Here is a 23,725-nt window from a genome sequence, read left to right on the forward strand (position 1 = left end):
CTTGCCATATGTCTCCCAACGTTGCGATTCCCACCGGTTCCCAATGTTTACGGATCATCTTCATCAGTTGCACGTCTCCTCCAGTCAATGGCACTAGCGGCACTTGCAGAGAGCACTGGGTCGCTTCTCCATGACCTGAGAAGCCTTATGTCATATCTTCTACCCCAATTCCAACATCTACGGACGCCCTTTTAGCTCCAGTTTGGGCAGCCATATAATTTCTTTCAAGAAAAACGGGGCACACTCAGATCTCAGCAATCTGGACTCTGATGTAGAGTCTTCAGTTAACCATTTAGCCACGCATTGCAATTGACTGGCCAAATGATAAATCTCAAAACTGGGCAGTTTTATACCCCCTTTGTCGTGTGTGTTCTGTAATTTCCATAGGGCTGTTCTATTCCTAGTTCCATGCCAAATGAAGCCCCTGCATATGCTCTGGAGTTTGGTAAAGAACCGCCTGGGTATCATGCATGGTATGGTCCCAAAAAAATGCAATAACCTAGGAAATACGACCATCTTTAACAGCACCCCCCTCCCCATTATGGCTAAAGGGAGCTTAGTCCAGAACCTCATGCTATTCTCAATATTCGCGACCGCTTTCTCGATGTTATGCTTGTATTCTGCTTCAAATCGAGTGATATAGGTCAATCCCCAGGTTTCTTGGGATTAACTGCAATACCCGAGAGCGATGCAAATCGCTTTATTACTTCTAGGATGTATTGCAAATTTTCCTCCGGGTACCTCAAGAATAACAACACGTCACCTGCATATAGTGAGATCAGGTGTGGTCCCACATTCGTGTGAATCCCCACTTCCTCATATTGGTGTCTCAGATATATCGCATGGGGTTCTAGTGCTAGAATGTACAGCATCAGGGACCAAGGGCATCCCTGTCTGGTGTCCCTGCTGAGTTGCCATCTCTCCGAGATAAATCGCTCCAGTCTTGACTATGGCTAACGGTGCAGTATATAGTAATTTCACGCACTTAAGAAACCTAGGTTCCATCCCATATCCTTTTACGGCTGCCATCAGCCAAGGCCATCTGACAGAGGCAAAGGCCTTCACTGCATCCAGTGATGCAATTGCAATCTTGCTCGAATCCCCTGTGTGTTCTATGACCCGGTGAAGCCGTCTGAGGTTGTCGGATATATTTCTGTGTGGGACATATCCGGTCTGATCTGGATGTATTAATCTACTTGATGTATTAATCTACTTATGACCTGTTTCATTCTGTTTGCCAACACAGTCGTGAGTATCTTGCTGTCCTGGTTCAGCAACGACAACGGTCTGTACGGCCCACAGTCTGTGCTTGGCTTATTAGGTTTGGGGAGAGGGGTGATGATCGCCCCTCTCAGGGATTCTGGCAATATGCCTTTTACGAATGCTTCATTCAGCATTGCAAACAGCAGGGGGAACACTTCTATCTTATACATTTGATAAAATTCACTGGGGAGGCCATCTGCTCCCGGGGTCTTACTAGTGGGTAGTTGCTCAACCACTGCTTCTAGTTCTTCCAATGTAATTGGGGCATCTAGGTCCTCTCGCTCTTCAGCACTCAATTTTGGTAAGCCGATATCCTCTATTGTTTCCACTATCTCATTCCTTTCACCCTCCTCTGCATCCTCGTACAGTCGTTTATAGAATTCGAGGAACTCCCTGTTCACTCCCTCCTCGGTGTCCACCACTTGTCCACTCTCCCCCATTATTGCCCTGATCGTAGGCCTGGGGGTCTCCCTCTTCTACAACCATGCCAACAATCTCCCAGGCTTGTCTCCACCAGCGTGCTGCCTCTCTATGTATTTCTTATGGTTTAAGTTACATAATCTCTCCCAGTGCCCCACACATTCCTGCTGTAAATAGTTTATGTTTTCAGCATCTTCCCGGGAGTCACCCCCTCTACCCAAGACTGTCTCTAGTTTCAGGTCTGTCCTCTGCAGCTCCCGTAGTATGCCTTTCTGCAGCCCTTTAGATTTCGCTACAGCCAATCCTCTCATCACCACCTTAGATGCTTCCCATAAAGTACCGGCTGATTCAACACTTTCCGTGTTATTTTCAAAATATTCTACAATGTCCACCCTCCGGTCCTCCCTAAACCCTGTGTCTTTCAATGCTTCTGCTCCGAGTCGCCACATCGGGATCCTAGCTCTAGGAGGCACATGCTGCCATGTTAGGACCAATGGCGAGTGGTCCGAGAGGAACCTCGCTTTGTATTCTGATTGCACTATTTCTCCCGTCATCTCCTGTGAGATGAACTTATAGTCTAACCGTGTGTACAAAATTTGTGGGGCCGAGTAATGATGTGGGTGGTGTAGCCTCCACATGTCCTCCAACCAAAAGTTATGTGGCTATATTGATGGTAGACTTCTGCAACTCTTTTCTTTGCGATGTGTAATGACAAAATATCTTTTCTTTTAAAAGAACAATCTTTTCTTCAGAAGTTCTTTCAAGTAAACTCTTCCTCAAGAACCATGAATGAATGTCCTTAAAAATAAACACCAAAGAATTTTATCACTATTACTATCCTAGTCTTAAAATTTTAACTTAGAAAATAGTCTTTCTTAATATTAAATACCTGATGCTGTATGAGATGATGGTAATAATCAAAATTGTAGTATGGAAACTCAAAATCGGTATACTCCACTTCTGAAAAGAAAAGTCTTCAGTTCAAAAGTCCTTCGAGTGATGCGACGCACTTGCAACGAAGAAAAAACGAAATCCAAGATGGCCGCGACGCACGTACGACGCATAAAACACACGGTACGCGCAGGCAAACGAACACGACTCGCGTCCGTAGAAAAATGAAATTAGTTCTTCTAAAACATTCTATGTTAATACTTCGGCGAATTAGAACTGCGCCTTGTTAATAGTATTAAATACACTAAATCGTGTTTAAGCAATCTTAAAAAGCTAAAAAAAAAATCAATTCACAAAATTTACAGTTCCAAATGCAGTTGAAAAGACTAAAAAGATAAAAATAAATAGACTTGATTCCAATATACAATTTTTTCTGACGATCCAAAAGTTCACTTAGCTTTGTCTTTAGCTGGAGGACTGGAATCAGCTGCACAGCATCAGATTCACTTAGAATTTGTTTCTTTCTTCTACTGTAGTCTTCACCTAAATTGAGTACTACGCTAGATGTAGTGAAAACTAAAATATAAGTTATCTGCAACCTTTTTTAAATGAAAACTTAAACTTCATTTACTCGAGCTAACTATAACATGATCTACTCTGGTAGAAACTTTAATGAAAGGCAGTTTGGAACTATCAAGAACATTCCAAATGACAACACAATGCTGCCTGCAATAAGCTAAACCAATCACTGCTGGGAAAGTGTTCCACCATCTTGGCTTGGGAGCATTTCATCTTTCTAAATGAAAGTTAGTTAAGGGAAATAGATCAAACTTACAAATGAAGTTTTTTACTCTCTAACCAGGTTTATTTAATATTTTAACAAACCTCCCTTTCTAACTTTCCTGGAAAAATATTTGAAATAACCAATTCTCATAGAACCCTGGCCAATGTGAGGTACAAAATGTGAAAACCTGACAGTTTTCTATCAATCCCTGGATTGCCACCATCCTCCCATCCACATCCACCGTGGACTGTAGCAACTGGAAAGGGACATGTGCTGCCACCCAATTGATCAGCCCTCTGGCATAAACCGAGTAGGTTGCACTTATGATGGTCCCCTTCCACTTCCTCTGTATCACCTCCTGCTTTTCCTTCGTGAGGTGCGTTTCCGGAATCAGGGCAATATCTGTTTTCTGCCTTCTTAAGTACATCATTATCTTATTCCTCTTCAGATAACTATTGAGCCCCCTAACATTCCAGGTTGATATATTAAGGTCTCCCATATTTCAGCCATACCTAGTCTCCACCTCTGCCCCTCCAAGGTTCTGCTTCAAGCACCCACGCCCGTGTGTGTAAGGTCGTTCTGTAACAAATAACACTGCAACACCACCAAATCCCCTCCCACCCCCCGCCCTTCCCGTCCCCAACCATTGCCCAGCTCCATCCCTGGATCTCAGGCGATCCCGCATTTAGTCCTATCCCGTTTTACCGATATTAGGAACTCAGCAGGAGGCTACCACACTATCGGTAGCCTATCTAAACTAACTTCTGGGGTGTGAGAGTGAGCCCATTGTGTCTCCCGCACACATACCTCATTAAATTACGTGTGCTCAAATTCTTCTACCCAAAACCTGGCTATTTTCCAGTTTATGTGCACTATACTATAGTCTAGTCCCAATGTCATAGTTATACACCACCTCAGCCTCTAGAGCCACTGTTTCACTTCTCTGTTCCGTCCTCCTTCTGCGCGTCTGTCCCGGAGGGGCAATTCTGTACACCCAGCCACTCCGTCGCATCCTCTGGGGTGTCAAAAAAGGGCCCTGTTCCTGTGAAACACTTTCAGTTTCGCTGGGTACATCAGCATGTACTTTAGGCCCGCCTCACGCAACCAATTCTTCACTGTTCCATAGTTCAGTCGCTTCCTCTACACCAGGAGTGTGCCTGGGTATGCCGTGATAGGCGCGGATGCCCTATGTATTGTACCTCCTTTTCGGAAGAATTCCAGGACCTTCTTCCTATCTCGGTAGTTCAGGATTTTGGCTATTACCGGTCTGGGGGGGGGAGGGGGCATGAGAGGGGGGGGAAGCTCCTGGCTGAGGTTTCCTTGTCAGGGCCCTGTGCGCTCTCTCCACCGGAAACCCCTGGGTGAGTGCCCCACCCTCTATTTCTTACAGTAACATAGTCTCAATGTAATCCGTGGGGTTTGGTCCTTCTCCTTCAGGGAGCCCCACGATGCATATGTTGTTTCTTTGGGCCCGTCCTTCCGCTTCCTCTGCTTTCCAGGTTGCTCACTTGTTGCTGCAGTATGTGGATCTCCGAGGCATATGATGTGCAGGCAGCTGTGTTTGAGTTTGCTTTCTTCTCCAGTTCGCTTGTGTGTTCCGCTATTTTCTTCACGTCTTGTCTCAGCAGGTTGACATCCTCTTGTACCGCTCCTATTTTAAGGTCCAATGATGCTTTGATTTCGACCATAGCTGCTTCCAGTTTGGTTTCCCATGCAATTTTCAGGTCCTCAATCGTGTCTAGGATTTGTTGATCATTTTGCGCTGGTACAGTGTCTGTTTGCGGGTTCCTATCCCTGTTTATGGCTCCATCAGATGATTGAGGTGTTTTGGTTAACTTGGACGCCATTCTAACATCTCCCAGTGTCTGCTCGCCGTTATTGGGGCTAGTCTCTCAGGCCCTCCGTCCAGCCTTGGCCCATCTAGTGCTTGGGTCTATTGGAGGCCACCACCAGGACCTGCCGGATGCAGGCTGCGTCTCCAGATATTAGTGCACCGACAGATGCACTGGTTTAGATGTATTGGTCCAGGATCCCAAGCTTGGGAAGCTGTGCCTCCCAAGCTTGGTCTAGGCCTTTGCCCCTCCTTGATCCGGGTTGTTCCTCTTAGGCTATATATTAGCTATGGTTTGGTTGCATGTATCATAGTGTTGTTCTATGCACTTCTCGCGATTGCTTGGCGCTGGGCTGTGCTCATTTTTAGCTGTTCCATGTGTGGCCATATGAGCATGGCAGGCTTCCCTCCTGCCCCCAGGGGAGCTCATCAAGGTCTAGGTCTAGATCAAATATGTTTTCTGCTGCTGTACAATCCCATTTAGCCCAGGTGCTCTCCAGGTCTTCTATCCGCACCAGGCAGTAGCTTCCCCTGCAGCCGGCACGTTAGCTCTACACACGGGCTACATGCGCCTGATGCCAAGTGTTACCAGCGTTATTATGGCCACTCAGCCCGTCGGCTTCAGAACTGCTCTGCGCCACAAATGTCCATACAAGTTTGTGCAGCATGTGTAAGCGCGCTACCCCCTGCGGCCAGGCTCATCACATGCAGCCGCTCCGGGCGACCGCAACGGTTACTATGTATCCCTGTTCTTTCAGCACGCCTTCCGAATCAACGCAGAGCGTGCCGTGACTAATCCTTTTAGGTCGGCCTCGGAGAGGAAAGCTGCGCAGCGTCTCTTTATGGGACGGATCTCACCTTCTCACCCGCGAAGGCAAGGCCCCCTCGCTGCCTTTCATGGAGCCGATTCGTTTCACAGGCCGCATCCAAGTTGTGCTCCGATTCTCTTCGCAATTTCCATTCCTCATCCGCTGCATACACGGCCCGCGTTGTTTTCTGTCCGGGGCTCTATCATTATAAAAGGTTGCAGATTTTCTGCCCGACACACACGATCCGTCTATGTTCGTGGCCGTCCCTTTGTCTGCCAGACGGTGGGCATCTTCCTCTGCTCGGCAACAAACATCCCGGCAAACTCCTCTGGGTGGTAGCAACCACCTGCTCCGCAGATTAGCTTCACATTACATCTCCTTGTGCCCACAGGCGTCCCACACTCGGTCCTTCAATCTGTAGACAGCTGTTTCAGTTTTCGCACAGTATTTTACAGGATAACGGTAGGATCAGCAGGAGCTCAATGGAAGTCACGTCCTCCTACATGGATCCTTAGCCACACCCCCTACCAAGATAGTCTTAGTGCCCCCCCACACCACTTTAGCTGAACAGGCAGGAGTGGAGAGATGGCCTTTAAGTGTGTGGGAACTTAAATGGCATCCGTGTGTTGTTCGAGGTACACTATTCCCTGCACTTCGGCTCCAACCAGGCTTAACAGTGTTTTTAGCGATAGGCATACATTGTAAATTTACATTTTTTCAGACACTAAAGGCTAAAAAGGGCATAGCTCAGCAGATGCCCACATTACATCTGCCCCAGTATTGTTGCATTCCCCTCAACTCTTTACCAGCTTCTTAGAAGGCATGGCCGTGATGAGCCTCTGGACGGTGAAGTTGGCAATTGCATGTGCAGACAGTGCCAGTAGCTGACCCTGGAATTGAGATTTGAACAACTTTTTCAGCTGCTTCTTTCCAGACACTTCAATAATCCTTTCAAGGAGGCGACTGGTGGTCTGGTCCTTCAGGTACATCGACAGGGGGCTGGAAGAGAGAGAACAGGTGTCGCTCAAACATTGCTACAATGGAGCTAACTCATGTATGCCAAAGCAAGTTCTAAGCATCCAATAAACAAATGACATATGTGGCAGACGCCATAGGGGCCCATATAACCTTCAATGTCTAAACGCAACATCATAGACACAGGCACTTGCTTTGCACGGACACTGCACTACTTTCTCAGTCCAAGGGGCTACTGATAAAGAAAAATAGTGGAACAGAGTTAAAGGACTCCTGCAGCATTCAGAAGATGGCCATGCGGTATAGCCACACAGTGCACCCAGTGGCGGGCAGGAAGAAGGCGTCCGACTCATTAAGGATATTATGAACTCCATTTAATTAAATTATTTGAAAAGGTCCAACTTTTCCTATTGCTAAAGGGATCACCCTGCCCATCTAAGGACACTAAAGGTGCTCGTTTGTCGTCCGGAAGTCCCAAAGTAAAAATGTCCTCTTCTCCAAACCAAACTACCAGCCCCTACCACTAGTTTAACCACCTTACACTCAGCCATGAGGTATTTCGTCCCCTGGACGTGTCGTAGTTCTTGATAGTCTCTGAATGGAAAGGTCTCCCTCTTATACTGGAGTTTCTTTATGCCAACTTCTTTGGTAAGATCTGGAAATCTCCTCCATGAACTCTTGTAAAACACTTCTGGCTTTAGTGCTCTCTTTAAGCTTATGCTGCTTAAAGCTTGTTTGGAGATAATCTCCCCCAGAGGCTTAGCGTCTGCAGAGCCCTGGTCCTCTCTAGGCTGAACTACTGCAACAGCCGCTTTCTCAATCTTCCCTCTTCTACCCTCTGTCCTCTTCAACTCATCCACAACAGAACTGCAAGACTTATCCTTGGCATCAAGCCCAGGGACTGCATCTCTATGGTCCTGAAATCCCTTCACTATCCAAGACCCTTTGCATTGTCCACAGGGGCTTTCTGGGGCCTGGGCCCACTATCTGCAACGCTCCCTTCCTAAACACGCACCTACCCGAGCCCTCTACTCTTCTTCCTCCAACTCTCTGTGGGTGAGCTGCTTCTCCAAGCAGAGACTTGGGGGGTGGGGGGGAGATCTCTATCCATTGCAGGTGCCTCCCTCTGGAACAGCCACTCTGCCTCTCTCCGTCTTGAGCCGGATCTCATTAAGTCCCAGAAATTCATCAGGACCTTCCCTCTTCGCCGCCTCCTTCTCTCTCTCCCTTGCTAACCACCTCTTTCTGCTCCCTCTTTCTCCCCTCTACTTCTGCTCAGTTTCGCTGACTGGCTGCACGGTGTACCTTCAGAGCCTCAAGTCCCAAGCTCTCCTCACCAGTTTCCTGCACTTGCCCCTGGGCCTTGCACTTGCCGCAGCACTACTGCACTTCAGCTACGACCCATGAGAGTGGTAGCTCTCTGCTTCTACGCAAGCTGTGATGGGATTGGGCGCACTTTGTACTAATTACCCACCCCTTCCCACCCCACAAACTTCCTCTTCTGTTCGCCTGCATAATCTGAATGTACCATGCCTAGTAACATTGTTTGCCCTGTCTTGCCCATGTCTTCCCCTCCCTTGCATGGTTGCGCTTTGAAACACTTGTGTATAAGCGCATAATAAATATACAATCTCGCACACTCTTGTCACTTAGGACTCTTTCACAGTCCCTCAATGTATCCTTGGCTATCGTGCATGGGACTTGATTCCCCACTCCAGGGTGCTTTCTTTTGTACTCCTTCCTTTTATCACCTAGCTCCCTGGGCAGTCTCATCTCGTATTGCTTAGAAGCCACACTAGGACTTTGTTTTAACCAGTCTGTCTCCTTGCCCACCTTTCCCTTCTTCCCAGGGTAATTGTCTCACGTCCCTTTTTATTCTTTTCACAGGGTTATTTGTGACTTGCTTTTTGAGTTTTTGTTAGGGAGATGTATCCGTTTTAAGCTTAATCCCCTCTCCTAGTGAGACCCCAAGCACTTTTTGCAGGACTTCTGGACCTTTTCCTTCTATCCTGAATGAGTGGAGCCTTTTCTCCCTCATTCATTCTTATTTTGCTCTGACTTTCGGAACTCTATCGTTTATGTTTTGCTTTATTCTAAGGAGTCTGTTTTCCTTCATATCTGATTAAGGCATCCGATTTCAACTTTTGCAACACGTAGCATCCTATATGCAGTGTTGCTGAGGACCCTTTGGGTTCTCCTTTGAGATTCTTTACTTTTCCTAAGAACTACTGTTCCTAAGGAATGAGGGATATTTTGTATCCTTCCTAAAACTTTATATTGAGAGAGGAGAGATTAGCACCCACCACCCGATGTAGATTGTTAAGGGGATACCCAGTACTCCCCTTCTCTCTGCTCCTGTGACTTTCTAGTCACAGTGACAACCCTACAGTTATGTCTGGAGGCAGCGGACGTGTTCTAGCAACTTTTGTGCTATTTTCTACTGCAGACGTATTCACAACCTCTATTATGCACAATAGGTTACGTATGTTCTAACATCGTGGCTCCTTTCCCGTGTGGTTGTCCTTTGTTAGCCCTTCTTCTACCATGTGGGGGGGTCTTTCTCCCTCCCTCCCTCTTTCCCTCCCTCCTCTCCCCCCTTGGCAGGAACCCTTGGGTGTCCCCGCCTAGGCTCCAGTGTGTCTGCCAAGGTAGGAAGCGGGAGAGAAGTTGAACATTTCCCCTTTCCTTGTCTGGCAGAGTGCCTGAATGGAACCAGTTCCCACTGGGGGGTGGGCTGTCCTGATTGGAGAGCCACCCGCCCCTTTCTGTGAACGTTGAGAGAGTTTGCAGAGGATTGAGTGAGAAATCTGAATATAAAGTGAGGTCCCCGAGGTAGAAGGCACTAAAACAGACAACCTGAGAGGCCTGCAGACCCTGCCAGTAACCGTGAAGACTGCTGTCCTGACCGCGTTTTCTTATCGACAGGAGTTTCGAAAAGGTCGACTCCTTCCCTTTGGCTGGTGGGACCAGCCAGCCCCAAGACGAGCTACAAATCGAGCCGCTCCCGAGGTGCTGTGACCATCCAGGGCTGCAAACTGCGAATACCAGGAGACCTTTGACCCATTTGCAGTACAATGTCTTGTCGTGGACGAATCTGCCCAGAACTTTGGTGAGCTCCACTTTGACCTACTCATCTAAGTCCACTCACCAAAGTGCAGGACTGAAGAACCGAGGAAGATCGACTGGTCGATAACCGTCCTTTGTTGGAGCTGATAAAGGCGCCAAAACTGTAGACTGATATCCAAGCTGAGGGTCCTTTCTCGAGACTGCTGCTGTGAAATCCCATTCAGAGTCCTTCCTTTCATCACAAGACCAAGAGACTGGGTCTGTCGCTGCGCACAGGAGAGAATGCAGCTGCATTTACTTCTTCTAACCTAAGGTACTGTGGGGCGAATGGTAGAACTTACCTTAAGCCGAAGAGTCGCGTTACAAGGTGTTTGGGTGTCCACCAATACCTCTGGCCCAGGCTTGACAGCTTTGTGACCGATTAGGGAGTCATTCAGAGGGTCCCTATAACTTGTGCTGTCTTATTTATTCTAGTGACTAAAGTATCCTGAGGAACTTTGACTTTCCTGCTACTACATAAGACTTTTTGTTCTACTCCTACACTGCCTTTTGGTTAGTTAGGGACTGGATTTACAAAGCATTAGAAGCCCTGAAAGTGTTACTTGAACGTATAATATTGCCCCATTGTGAATAACCATACTTTTCCTTCATACAGACTTTGTCTGATGTGACTTTACTACATGAATGCAATTACCGTTTATCTGTAATCTATGCGGGTGCGCGATAGTACGATAATACAATAGAACTGTCACTGGTGTCATTCTCTGTAACAACTGTAACCGGGAGCAACTACAATTGAGCTTTAAAATGTATTGTGAATAATTCCTGTGTGTATTAGTTAGTCTGATAGAGTAGTTGCTTACCTGCCTTGTGGAAATAAAATTAATCTATATTTTAATTTCACTTCAGTGTGTAAGAGTTTCTTTGGACTATTGTATTCACTGGGTTCAGTGTACTAGCCTACAGCTCACATGCTCCTCATAAAATAAGCCTGACTGCTCTGCCATTCTACCAAATCCTTTGGGTAGTACAGACTTATAATGAAAGAGTTGGGGACCTGTATACCAAGGGATCGTTTTATAGAGTCTTACCTCAAGTTGACTTTAGGAAAACTCCCTTAACAGTCTTTCACATTTGCAATCGGATAACTAATTCTCGTATCGCTTCTTTATGACTGGGACAAGTTGCACTTGTGAGAAACTTAGGGGTATTCTCACTCCTAGATCCACTGAATCATCTTCTCAGGTGGCCAATGAAGGGCCACCGCACTTGGATCACAACCTTGGGGGCGGAGAAGCAAGCAAGGATCACTTGGGAGGAGAGTACTTGGGAGTCAGGAGCGGGGTACCCCTAAAAGACATCGTATCCACCTTTTCATAGAGAAAATCCATCTAATCGCCACCCACAGGCCTTTATAGGTTATTACAGAACATCGCCCCTCAATTCCCTTAATTTAAAGTCATACAAAACTGAGACGAGGAAGAGGAGACTAGGAGTAATGAACACTAGCCATCCATTTTACTACTTTGGTACTGGGACAAGGAAGATGCCTCCTAGGAGTAAAGGAGGACAGGCATGACCCTTTAATCATTAACAGGCAACCCTAGTTCAGAACATACATCTGCAGCCTATTAACTATCTGCAGGTGTATAAAATATGAGCCCAAATTGAGAGGGAGTCGCACAAGAAGAGCACAGGATAGAATCCAGAGAGGCGCATGCAGGAGAGACCAGCTGTGTTGGGACCGGACGAGAAGTCAGGACGTCAGCAACTACCCCGGGGAATCTGCAGAGGGTGCTTTGCAGGACCGTGAGTCTTCGAATTAGGAGGTGGGCAGCAGAGACCACTAAATAGCAGAAGGACCAAGAGGGCGCTGTCTGCACCCAAGCCAGAGTGCAGCTGAAGCTACGGAGCACACTGGGGGCATAGGGGACGTGGAACGTGTCCAGTGGAAAGCAATAAGGCCGGTGTGTGCAGAGTTGTGCCCGGGAAGAAGCCAGTGTGTGTTAGGGGGATCTGCTCAGCGAAGTGGCGGACTGTTTCCCAGCTACAGAGAAGGTGAGCGAGAGCAGCGGGAACCACCGTATAACTAAAATGAGTACATTGAATAACAAACTGAATGAAAACAATATTTTGAGAAAAACCAAGCTATACTGAATACATATTTCAAGTTAAATAGACATATATATTGACTATTGAACTGCTAAAAAATAATATTTTAAACAAAACAGCACATTGAAGATTGAATGAATTGAGTATTTCAACTATGGTGAAACAAAGGAGAGTGAATGGAATTAGTAAACTTCAAACCACAATGAGCCTTGAATGACAAAACTACCTGGGTTGGGCAAGCAACAGAGCGATCCAAGCCATCCAGAGAGGAGCGACTGTCCAAGGGAACGCAAGTGTGAGAAGGAATAATAATTGCGTGGCAAGCCAAGGACTGGCACAGAAGAGTATCACACTAAATGTAATCTTCTAAGGCTGAGAAAGAAAAGTGAATATAAACACAGGGGCAAGGTACAGAAGAACCTGTGTGGGGCTAAAGATGCCCGATGGGATTTCTGATTTTGTGACTTGTGATGGATGGACTGTGATCCGACAACTGCAGCCAGCCTAGAGAACACCAATGTGTTGAAGCTCAAATCATTGGGCAAAATACCACAAAGTGATATTACCAGGGTTGTATTAAAATCTTGGGGAAGGGAACTCAGAGAGTGAAAGAACTGCTATAGATTGTCTTAAGGATGGAGCCTTAGGATTCTTCTTTGTGTGAAGTGTGAGGCATCGAACTTGGGGAAGGGAACCCCGATAAGTGCATGGAACTGTATATTATTTTATTTATAACGCGCCAAATAGCCTGCAGGCATCCAGATGCACAATTACAGACAAATAGACTGGACAAAAGATCCTAGAAGGGCTCTGCAGAAGTTGAGTGACCAATTACTTGAAGAGAAAGGTTTCTAATGCTCTATGATTAATATTCTCTTCCTGTCCCAAATTAAGTGGGAGACCGTTCCAGAACCTGCCGGCACCAACTAGAAATTAACTTCCTAGGCCCCTGGAGTGTTTGTATCCAGGACAGTTGGCCAATGCCAGGTTGAAGGAGCGTAGGGTCAGGAAGGAGAGTAGCGGGAGACTAAAGACTAAGTAGGGGGGGTACACTCCCAAAAAGCCAGCGATTTACAAGGGTGCCTATTTTAAAGTTGATGCGGTCCCGCACCCGTAAGCAATGGAGAGCTCTCCTGCGATTGGAGATGTGATCTGTTCTTGGGAATCTCTTAATGATGCGTATAGCATCATTCTGTATGGTTTGGCATTTCTGCAAGCAAGAGTTGTTACCTTGAGTCCAGGAAAAGGTAATCTTGAACTATTGTTAACTGTTTTGAACTTGGGGAAAAGGGAGCTGAAGAAGCTCAGAACTTTGTTGATCACAAATTCTGTTAGTATAGACATCCCATGTTGTTTAGCTCCAAGTGTGAGGGCAAGAATAGGTTTTGGAAACAGACAGACTACCAAATTCAACTCTTGGATTGAAATATTCCTTAGTTTCATACAAGTAGGGAAATCCCACCTTAGAATAGGGCAAGATAGGCCTTCTACCATCCTGATATTTGATTTAGAAAGTATTTTAGTTTGAATAATAAATCTGTTGTCTGCCTTACTTCTTGACTCTTCACACACTCTACATATACTCTTGCTCCAGTAGCCTCCCGCTTTTCCTGTTCTCCCCATGTACCTTCATCTGCACAAGGGACCAGCTGTAATTGTCTTGGCGCCTTTCAGCAGGCATCTAACCCACCACGAGCTCCTGGACATTTCTCTTCTCAGGCAGCGGTTTACCCATTGCTGTTCTTGCCGTCAACCCATTGTCTTACTGTGACATTCCTCACTAATTTGAAAGTCGCGGGCTACGCGGCTTGGCTCTACTCTGCTCCTCCAAGGCGCAATCACGTCAGGTGCTTCCCCTGCATTACCATACTCTCTCCTCCTTCATCCATTCGCCTCAGTTAAATATATGTCTCGTCTTGAAGAGACACTGGGCCTCATTACGACCCTGCTGGTCCGGAAAGAACGGTGGTGGTAAAACCGCCACCACTGTTCATTCCGGACCGGCTGATTAAGAGTCCTGCAGGTGGGAGGTGTCACTCCCGCCAGGTCTGACATGGCGGTTTTAAGACCACCCACCTGGAGGCGGAAATGGAAACACTGGCGCCGTCACAGACGGCACCAGTGTTTCCATTGTCCCCATCCCCATAGAGACCTATGGGACTCCATAGGAATGGGAACTAACACAATTACGCCTCCGGAATTCCCGGGTCACTGGGGTCGTAATGCCCCGGTAATTCCAGGAATCACAGAGGCGGAATGGTAATACGAGTCCGGCGGTAACCTGCCGGCGTTTCCGGCTCGGTTACCGCCGGACTCGAAATGAGGCCCACTGTCTTTTCCTCCTTCTAATAGATTCACTTCAGCATTGCTTGCAGCCAAATATAAAGATGTTACATTCTTCTCAGGAGGCAGAGGGGTGGGGTGGGGGGGGTGGGGGGGGCATCAGTACCTTCCCATGCGAGATCCCCCTTGTCCATACCCATAGTTGTGTGCTAGTCACTTCATATAAGTACTATCAAAGACAGAAGAATATGCTGAAGGACTGGCCATCTCTGGTTGCAGCCATTATTACAGATTCATTCCCAATTTGTGTTCACTGGCTGATGGTCGTACAAATAAACAATTACAAGTACTTCCTCCTCTACCCTCCCCCCCTAATATGATATACATTACTCACCATAAACGAATTCCTGATGATTGTATCTGATTAGGTTCACATGCTGTGCATATAGTCTGACATCTAGTGGTAATCGCAGAGTACTACATCTTTTTTCCGAAGATCATTGTCGACATGGGCGTGACGGTAACACTATCCCTAACGTGACGCGTAGTATAGCCAAAATCCCTCACATGTCGAGGTCCCACCGGTTGTTTTCCTTCTGCCGTGAGGGAACCTTACAGAATGCGTGAGTACAGAAGAGAGAAGGTGTATGATATCCATGTTATTTCTACTCCTAGAGGGCAGGAAGGGCAGGTGCAGTTAGTGAGAAGTTTCATTTCTGTGCTAATTCCCTTCAACCTTCCAGACCCACAGCTCTTTTGCTGGACGTAAGGCTTGTTATTTGTTCCACCTGAATGAGTGGGACCTTTTTCTCACTCCTGCCCAGGATCCAGTGTGTCTAGAAAGGCAGGAAGTGAGGGAGGGTCCAGAAACTTCCCCGTCCTTTGTCTCTAGGTGTGCCTGAGTGAAACCAATCCTAATTGGCCGTCTGGCTGTCCTGAAAGTACAGCCATCCTGCTGTGTGATTGACAGGCTAGGCTGTGTATGAAAGGGAAATTGCATAAAAAGTGAGGTTTTTGGGACTAGAGGCAGACCACTGGAGAGGAAAATCCAAAGACGACGACGTGACAAGATGCCAGCAGCATAGGGTGGCCAACTGTCCCGTAATTTGCGGTTTTGTCCCGTAATTGCTGATGGCGTCCTGCCGTCTGCCTAATGGTTCTGCAGGACGCGGGTTGTCCCGCGGCCGCGGGATGTCATGATTTGCTCTTTATGAGCACAATCAAACATGCTGTGAGCGGCCGCTGCAGGGCATGTAATCCATGTCGGAGGATTCGCTGCCACTTGGCAGCCACTGTTTTTCCCATTCGCAGGAAATGTATGTATATGACACCCTCCTAATAGGAGCGGGGAGAGGGTTCATATACATGGATTTCCTGTGAATGGGGAAAACAGTGGCTGCCAAGTGAATGTATATGACCCCCTCCCTGCTCCCAATAGGAGCGGGGAGGGGGTCATATAAATACATTTCCCGTGAATGGGAGTGCAATTTGCAACACTCGAGTACTTTTGTATTTAATTGCAGCCGCAGCTGCCTACGTGACAGGCCTGCTGTGCAGAAGCACTAGAAGTGCATTGCCTGGAGTCCTGCTTTAAAGGGAGGTGATACACCTCCCATTAAAGTGGGACTCCAGGCCACTCACTTATATTGCATATGCGCAGCAGGCCTGTCAGGTAGGCAGCTGCGGGGGGTTGGGGAGGCAATGCATTGATTGGATGGGGTGGGGAGGCGGGTGGAGTTTCCATTTATTTATTGCCAGCCTAGCTGGTCAGTGGCAAGAAGTTTGCCTGAGCCTGAGGGGAGAAGAGGAACCAGCTGTCACCGCCTACCTGCCTGCCATTGCTAGGATCTTTGCTGATGACAAAGTGAGAGGACTCTGCTCTAGAGGGGCAGAGGTTAGGAGCTACATAGGCAGGGAAAAGAGGCACATTAATAAGAGTGTGTGTGAATGGGGAAGCAAGGTAGATGGTAGATTGGGTAAGGTGCTGTAATGTTATGAGTGCAAGTGTGTGGTGTTTTTTATGTGAACTGAACCAGGCCCAGTGGGCAGTGTTGCTGCGAGTGATGTTTCTGCGGAGATAACAATTGGCGAGTGTGGTGCTGCCTCTGAAAGGGATGTATGTTGGTTAGGTTTTTGCTACTGCTGAGGGCATGGTTTGTGGCGGCGGCTCTGCCATGGAGGGCATGACTGATGGGTGTGGTGCTGCGTGTAAGGCCCTGGGTGGTGGCGGTACACTGGGTCCTACATGGTGGTAGTTTTCTTGCCAGTGGTGCTGGTGTTGTCGCTGGCTGAGGTCCTGGGCGGTGGTGGTGCCAGTGCTGCCTCTGCAGCCCTGGGTGGTGGTGCTTATGGGGCTAGTTATGGCTTTGGGGTCATGGTGACATACTAAAATGAGGGTGTGTGTGTGATGGTGACAGAGGAAAAGTATGCGCAAAGATGTCAGTTGGTGAACATGCATGCAAGCCACCGGGAACAAAGGAGTGCATGCAAATGTTTGAGAAGGTAAGTATGCGTGCGAGGGTGTGAGAGATTGTGAGTGCAAGGTGGAGTGTGCGTGTGGATGCTGAGCCAGTGTGCACGTTGAGCCAGTGTGAAAGTACTGTGTTTGTAAGTGTACTTGATGGAAGTGACCATGGGTGTAATTTTAGGGGGGAGCAGGGGTGTTTGTCCCCCCCTCCCCCAACTTTCATGGCACACCATTTTGTCCCCATTCATTTGGCTGGGGCACCTTTTCTAGATGTCAGGTCCCCACCAACATTAAAGTTGCTCCACTGGAAGAGACACAAGGGAGTCAAAATAAACATGGGATAGAAGGCAGATGGACGTTCAGATTTGCAAGAGGGAGTTACAGTGAAAGGGTGATAAAACGTTGGGGAAAGCAAGAGGAGTAGGGACAGTTGGGAAATGTATACGAATGATAAGGGGAAAGAGACATGGGGCAGGTAAACGGGGGTGAAGAGAGGGCTTCGGGAATAGCACAGAGAGGAAGGAGCAAATACTGTGTTGGGACTAGGATGGGCAGGCCTGGGGAGGAGTTGCTCACAGGGGATAGAGGCATAAGGGGATGATGGGTGGAGGAGAGTGCATCTCAGTAAGGTGTCATAATAGGCACATGGGGTATCATATTGGCAAGGAGGGAGCGGTGAAGCAAAGAATGTGCAAATAAATGGGAAAGGGTAGCCAAGATCAATTACAAAAAAAGAAAATAGCATAATGAAGTCACCTGACAACATGTACATCCTTACAGCAATATGTTAAGGCAAAAGAATATAATTGTGGCTTTAATTTTCACATCCTGAATGGTAAACTATTATGTGCCAGAATGCGAGATAATGGCCAACTGAAAAGAATAGTTAGAGCCCCACTGTACTTTCAGTGATTTAAGACAGGTAATAAAGGAAGTTGTGTAATAAACAAAGATAGATATACAGATCATTTGTCACAAATGTACAGCTCGTTGTTATTCATAAGGTTAAAAACATTTGATTAGTGACTTAAAGCAACTTTAATGTTTTGCATGTCAAGATTGAATGATTTTAGGGAAATCATTTTGCTCTGCCAGATATCCATCCCAATGGGTACCAGAATTGGAATACATTTTAATGTCTTCCTTCCCTAATATTCCCCCTATTTTGTTTCTGTACAGTGAAAAAGTTGCTCGAGTGAACTGAGAGCCAAACAGAAAAGTGGGTAGCTAAAACCCAGGAGGAAACACCACAAAGGCAGCCGTGGTAGAGAAGAGAAGAGAGTGACCAAAACCAGGAAGAAACTTTACGAAGTAACTTGCTGGAGGAAAGCCTTTAATGGTATATTAGCCACTCTCAAAGACTTACCATGTCTGCAATACTAAGTGAATGCAGCAGTGATGGCACTGATAATGGCAATTATATTGAAGTTGGTGGCAAGGTTAATGTGAACCAATCCCAAAATAGCATTGTTAAAAAAAAATGTACCCAAGAAGAAAAGAAACCGTATGTGTGTATACCGGAAAGAGTGTGAAGTAGACACCCACTGGTTGACTGGCTGTAGGTAATGTGACAATGAAGCCAGGTATATCCCATGTGCAAAGACATTTTTCATTGGCCATGGAGGTTTTCAAGATGTACAGCGACATGCAAATACAGATTTCCATAAAAGGTCTGTGCAGTCACTCTCTGCTAGGCAAGCAATCCAGCGTTTCTTTGTTAACCCTGTGGAGACCACACAGCATGACAAGGTAGTACAGGCAGCAGTTTCCAGTGTGTACCATGGCATAATCCATAATCATTCTTACCGTTCAATGGACTGCGGAATGAAACTCGCTGCTAAGATATTTCCTGACTCCAACATCTCATGCAAAATAAGCTGTGCTAAAACAAAAGCCAATGCAATTGCAGTTAATGTGCTTGGTCCTTATTCTATCAAGGATAGTGTCCATGCTCTGACTGGGCAAAACTCTTGGAGGTTTTTCTCAATTGGAAGCAATGCCTCCAACAAGGGTAACATAAAACTATTCCAATTGGTAATAAGATATTTTGATATTGACAATGGGATGAAAGATTGTTTGCTTGATTTCTATGAAGACAGTGATGAAACCGCAGTTGCGATTTCCACCCAAATACAGGAGAAGCTACAATATTTTGGCCTCAATTTAAATCAGGATTCTTCATATAGTGCAGATAATGCAAGTGTACATTTTGGAAGACATAATAGTGTGTTCACCATACTGCAAAAGCAAAAGGCTGGCCAGATAATTCAGGGCAACTGCTCAGCCCATATCCTGCACAACCCAGCCAAACACAGCATTGAGAGAATGAGGTTTGATCTTGAGAATCTAGTGACCAAAGTTTATAGTCATTTCTCCTGTTCAGCGTAGCGTAGGCAAGAACTTATTGGCATGTGTGAGTTTGCTCAGATTGAGTGGCGAGAACTTCAACGTCATGTACCAACGAGATGGCTCAGCCTTTTTCCAGCCATTGAGCGCCTGCTGTCTAACTGGCCTGCAGTGCACTCCTATTTTCTTTCTCTTGGAGAAGAAGCACGCTCTTATTTTTTGTGGCAAATATTTGAAGGTGACAGCATGGGTGGTGGTGGTAAGCCTGATGCGAGGAAAGTAACAAAAGCTGAGATCATGCTTTCTTTTCGGCACAATGTGCTGAAGGTTTTCCAAGACACAATTCTTATAATGGAGCGGAGGGACATGACAATTACTAAACTTTTTGATGTTTTTAGTCTATTCCGAAAGAAAATGTCCAGGCGTCAGAAAGACTGTTTTCTTGGGTTTAAAGCAAACAATGATTTGAAAAGTGTAGGTGATGAGGATAGACAGGCTGTTCTGAAGGATGCGACTGCTTTCTATGATTCGGTTATGCTCTACCTATGATTCGGTTATGCTCTACTTTGACAAGTGGATTGATCTTTCTGAAAAGGGACGAATTCAATGCTCATCATTGTTTTCACTTAATGGACCTATGTCTTTTGCTGAAATAACAACATCGCTTTAATCTTTCCCAGCTCTGTTAATAGATATTGATCTGTTATATGAAAAATGTTGCATTGTAGAAAGCATCATACATATTTTAACTTCTTCAAATGACGAAGGAACCATCCAAAAACGGATAAAGCTCCTGAATGTCTTGGGCCATGAAAGAAAACAGTTCACCAAGATTGCAAGCTTTGTGCTTTCAATACCTGCATCAAATGCACATGTGGAGGGAGTATTTTCTCTTGTTTCCTTTACCTGGAGTGACTCCAGGAACCTTTGAGAAGTTAACACAATTAAGGCTGAGCTTCAAATTAAATATAATTTTCAGATGAGCTGTACTGATTTTAGTGCAAAGTGCTCCAAAGACAAGAAGTTATTGCTTTCAGCATAAAAAAACAAGTACAAGTTCAAAATATTCAATTATTACTTTAATGGAGAATCTGTTTTGGTTATAAACTGACTACATATTAAAGATAACTTGAGATATGTTTGACTTCTGTCTTTTTCGACTGACCAACAATATCAAGATAGCAAAATGCTATATTGGCGAGCTGAGCAACAACAAAGCAAGCTTCCCACTATGTGTTTAAGCGCCATTGTTGTGATGTAGGTATGTTTTATTTACATGCATACAGGTATGGGTTCCAGTTTCTCTTGGTTATATACAAGGAGACAGACCACCCACCAGCCATCCTCACACACACCAGCTCATGAACATTCTCCTGAGCTGTCAGTCATTCCAAGCACCCACATTCTCTCAGAATACATAGATGGCCAACAGTATCCATAGGCTGGTGGGACCAACTAGCCAAAAGACAAGGTTCCGTTTGACGCAACCCCCGACTTACTGTGCCTCCCCAGAGCTTCAGAAGTACAATGCCCGCGGTCCTGTGACCATTGACGAGTGAATCGTCTTGCGAATTCCGAATCCGGACAAATCTTCGTGGGCATCCAGAGGACCCTGTAGAAGCAGGAGATCTTGATCCAGAGTCCCCTCACCAGAGTCCAGGACCGAGGGAGCAAGCATCTTCCAACGAGTTTTCATTTTTTCATTAACGCTGAGGAAAAGGCTCCAAAACACTTAAGTGCTGCTGAAACAAAGGAAATCCATTGCTGGGGAGTCCCTCTCCCGAGTACTGCTGCAGGATTGCGCCAGGTGTCCTCTCTTTCTTCACTACAACCAAGGTCCAGGAACAAGGGTCTCCCAAGCTGTAGCAAGGAGGAATCCAGCTGGAGCATTTTTCTACAAATCATGGGTACTGTGGGGCTTGGTGTTTTCACCTTTTAGCCATAAATTGTGCTTTCTATCTTGCGAAGTACTTTTTGGAGTTGATCTCAACTCATCTGCACTGGCCTAACAGATTGTGCTCTCTACAAAGTAGCTCACTTGAGTTACTGTGATTTATTCTGAACTTATTAACTTTGTCAAGATTTTACCTAAGAAGAAGTGCATCAGAACTATTGACTTTGTCCATTGACTTTGGCTGTCCTGGCTCCGTAGAGGCACTCCTCTGAACCTACTGGTTTAGGCAGTAGTTGTTCCCTCATAGGTTATAATTGTTGACACTATTATTGCTGGGATAAAAGTTTACCTGCAATTGTTTTACTAACTGTAGAAAGTATATTCTAAATCCTATTCTAAACTTTCCTTCCTTTCACAACTCAATAACTGAAATAAGTGCAATACTGACCTTCACTGAAGTCACTCCGTGTGCTGAAACATGTGTTAGCATAAGAAAAGTATTTGCCAACTTTGATGGTCTTTTAAAAATCTGTATCTTAACTTTGACTGAATCTTACTAGTAGATAAAGCTTTTTAAAGAATGCTTATTTAAACCTTGTGTATATTATAAATACATATTTATATATAACTTAAGTGTGTAAGTGTTACTTGGCTACTTGTACTTATTGATTTCCATTGTACAGCTTTACAGCTCATCTTACCCCTCTTAAGATAAGCCTGGCTGCTCAGTCACACTACCAACTTGTGTAGTACAGGCCTATATTAAAAGGTGGGTTACCTAATACCAAGCATATAAGTCTTGTGTAGTTTCTCACCAGTTGGAGTGCACTACTTTTTACCTACAACAGGCACACGTGAATCTAAGCAGATACACAGAAATACGATTGTGGTGAGTAATGTATGTCTTCTGATGGTTGTGAATCTTGTCCCACCTAGGAATCAGACTTAGAGTGTGTGTCTAAGCAGTAGTGTTGGGTGAAAGTATGAACAGAACTCCATGTTGCAGCTTTGCAAATGGAGTCTAGCGGAACATTTGCAATGAATGCTATGGTAGCCACTGTGCCAGAGGAGAGGGAGCTCTTAGGCGTAAAGGGTGGATCTCTCTTGGCAAGATAGTAACACAGTGTGATGCAATTTACAACCCATTTGGAAATAGCAGATTTAGAGACAGGGTCCCCTTCTCTACCAGCTGCCACAGAGACAAAGAATTGGGTTGTCTTTCTTAGTGGCTTTGTTTTTTCAAGGTATTAAGCTACTGCTCTCCTCACATCTAGTGTATGGAGGCTTTCTGCCAAGTTTGTAGGGTTTTGAAAGATGGTGGGAAGTATGAATGATTGATTCACATGAACTTGGAGATGAATTTAGATGTAAAACGTGGGTGTGCGCAAAACCACCTTATCTTTCAATAGTTACAAATGGGTCCTGAACTCGGGGGGGCGGGGGGGCAGGGGGAGGAGGCTTTTACCCCTTCCATGAAGGCCTTAATGACTGCAATTTTCCACCATGAAACCTTGCTCTAGGATGTGGTATGCGCAGAGAGAGCGGCCAGGTGGACCTTAAGGGAATTGAAAACAAGTCCTGAGTCTAATATCTAATAATAGTAATACTAATAATAGTTGAATATCTAATATCTAATAATCTTTGATGTTCTTATGTGAAGCGCTTTGGATTAAAGCGCTATATAAAATTTAATAAAATACAAATAATAGGTGTGTTAGATAAAGGACAATATCTTTAAGAGAGGAGTCCATGGGGTTGGCGCTCTTAGCATTGCACCAGGCAGCAAAGTGGAGTAACAATGTCTGGTGTTGGGTTTTCATGCTTTCCAGAGAATGCCCATACATCTGTGAGGTTGTTGGAAGCGCCCAAACTCTAATACTTCAGGAGCTACGCTGCTTAGTTCAGCGTTTGGGGGCACGGATGCATTGTTCCCCCCCCCCCCGGTCTTGCAACTGCCATGCCTGTACAACATGCCGTTTCCTGGGAGGGGAGACTGACACTCTGATGAGATGGGAGCACCATGGCTGCCAAGCCCACATTGGTGCCACCAGGGTCATAGTGACTTGTTCCTGGCGCATCTTGTGAACTATCCTGTTCGGAAGAGGAATCGGGGGGCGAAAAAGCGTAGGCAAATCATGTTATCTAGAGACCGTTCTCTTTGGACCGCTTCTGTGGGTACCTTGAGGCGTAGTCTGGGCATTGGGCGTTTTCCAGAGTCGCGAACAAGTCGATGTCTCAAAAACCCCACTCTGCAAAGACGTTAAGTAGAATGTGCTCTTGCAAGCTTCACCCGTGCTCTACGGGTAGGTGCAAGTCTCTGCTGAGCACGCCTGCCAGAAGATTGCGTTGCCCTGGAACATGTTGTGAGAAGGAACATGAATGCCCACTTCCAGATGTTCTGGGACAGTTTGGATAGCCCTAGAGAGCAAGTGCGCCCCCAGTTTGTTCAAGTAGTGCATGGCCATGGTACTGTCGGCAAAGACAAGGACTGTCTTCCCCTGTAGATGTGCTTGGAAGGCATTTAGGGCTTTGAACAAGCAATTCCAACAGATTTATGTGATTGGATGCCATCGATGGTATGGTT

At 46.0% G+C, this 23,725-nt stretch overlaps 1 protein-coding gene across 4 annotated transcripts in view; it reads right to left on the bottom strand.

Annotated features, from left to right (window-relative positions):
- Positions 1-23,725, bottom strand: part of NOP9 (NOP9 nucleolar protein) — a 466,866-nt gene that overhangs the window by 328,101 nt on the left and 115,040 nt on the right. For all 4 annotated transcript variants that reach the window (XM_069649902.1, XM_069649900.1, XM_069649887.1 and 1 more), the window contains exon 6: positions 6,805-6,997. In XM_069649902.1, coding sequence (XP_069506003.1) covers positions 6,805-6,997 — 193 coding nt within the window. The remainder of the gene's footprint in view (positions 1-6,804; positions 6,998-23,725) is intronic.

This window comes from Ambystoma mexicanum, chromosome 1p (genome assembly GCF_040938575.1).
Source record: "Ambystoma mexicanum isolate Mex_15411 chromosome 1p, UKY_AmexF1_1, whole genome shotgun sequence".
Lineage (NCBI taxonomy): Eukaryota > Metazoa > Chordata > Amphibia > Caudata > Ambystomatidae > Ambystoma > Ambystoma mexicanum.